This window comes from Condylura cristata, unplaced genomic scaffold (assembly GCF_000260355.1).
Source record: "Condylura cristata isolate star-nosed mole 26May11 unplaced genomic scaffold, ConCri1.0 scaffold00023, whole genome shotgun sequence".
In the NCBI taxonomy this organism is placed as follows: Eukaryota; Metazoa; Chordata; class Mammalia; order Eulipotyphla; family Talpidae; genus Condylura; species Condylura cristata.
Genome location: NW_004567124.1, coordinates 17,824,354 through 17,825,948, shown reverse-complemented (window position 1 = coordinate 17,825,948; position 1,595 = coordinate 17,824,354). Strand labels below are relative to the sequence as shown.

Genomic DNA, 1,595 nt, shown 5'->3' with positions numbered 1-1,595 from the left:
ATTGATCTGCCTGTTCTGCTTCCTAGTCTGTTCCTGGTGAATCCTCTCATGCTCTGCATCTCTGGCCTGTACCCCAATTCTGTATGAATAAATAAATCTTTAAACAAAAGAAAAAAAAAAGGAAAGAAAACCTGGAGAAGGAAGTAACACAAGATATAATCTCCCTGAAATGTAGGAGGTGAGTTTTCAGATAGAGGAAGGCCAACAAATTAGCTCACATGTAGAAAATCTTTATCCTTAGCGACATCTACTAAAATATTTATGGATAGCTGACCCATACCACAAAATCATGAAATTTCAAGCATCAGAAGATTAATGAGAAGATTCTAAAACCTCAGAGGTAGAGATGGGGGTTGTACAGTTAAAGGGCACTGGACTCCTCCAATGGCAACTCTAGAAGCTAAAGCCAACAGAACCATGCATTAAAAACTGAGGGAAAATTATTTTCAACTCCATTTTATGCCCAATCAAAGCAAGCATGAAAGCAGAAGAAATAAAATGTTCAAACTTCCAAGGCCTTGAAATGTTCTCTTCCCATTCATCTTTCCTCAGGAACCTACCAGAGTATACCACCATCAAAATAAGGAAAATAAAGGATACTAAAAAAAGAGAATTTAACAAAAGAAAGAGCCTAAGGGTCTCTCCTAAAGTTGTAAAAGAAAATCAAAACATTAGCGTGTGCTACTTTAGACTTGGAGAGCAACTAAGCAGACTGAAGCAAAGGGAACACACATTTCCAAGATACCTTCTATGGCAGATTATACTGAGAAATGGTTTAAAGACTCTCAGAGGTTTGGGGTATACTAAGCAAATAGTAAAACAAAGTAAACATTACTCCAAAAAATCATTTCTATGAATAATATTTTATGTAATCTTAGTAACACAAACATATGGATTTACCTAAGTAGTATGAGATACCCGCATCAGGAAAAATGAGAATTAGGGGAGTGGATATGTATGTGTGGTAAAAGTAGAGATGGAGCAGGGAACATAAGTTAGAAAACTAAAGTCCCAACTACTGCAGTAGGAAGACAAGAAATGATACATATATAACTGAAACACCCCCCTCCCCAAAAAAACAACTTAAGAAATGGGAGCATAGGCATGTTATTTAGGAACATGAACAGGAAATACCTAAATATGCAGTTTGGCAACTGTCTCTAGGACTTAGAAATTAAGAAAGAGGAGAGGGGAAAGGGAGTACTTCCTTTTATTGTAAACCTAGTAGTACTGTTTTACTTTTAATTATGTACATATGCTACCTCTAAACATAATAAAAATCAATTTTAAAAAACAAATGAACTAAGGTCATATAAATAATTATAGTCATTACTTCCAAATTACCCACATCTGGAGAACATACCAGATCTTTTACAAATACTATCACAATTCCTTGGGCCACCTTTGCAGAATAGGATTACCTAAATTTTACAGGCAAAAAAAACCTAAAATGAAAATCAGTAATAAACACTATTAATTGCTTTGTTTCGTTTGATTATGTTTTGGTCCTTTACCTTTCCAGCAGTAGCAAAATATTCACCATCAGGGGACCATTCCATCAGCTGTACAGACACAGAGGTTCTTAAAAAAAAAAA

The 1,595-nt window shown here is 35.0% G+C and overlaps 1 protein-coding gene across 1 annotated transcript in view; it reads right to left on the bottom strand.

Annotated features, from left to right (window-relative positions):
* The window catches only part of DMXL2 (Dmx-like 2), a 115,161-nt gene that overhangs the window by 76,718 nt on the left and 36,848 nt on the right, over window positions 1–1,595 (bottom strand). Inside the window, exon 6 of the mRNA XM_004687532.2 lies at window positions 1,515–1,581. Coding sequence (XP_004687589.1) covers window positions 1,515–1,581 — 67 coding nt within the window. The remainder of the gene's footprint in view (window positions 1–1,514; window positions 1,582–1,595) is intronic.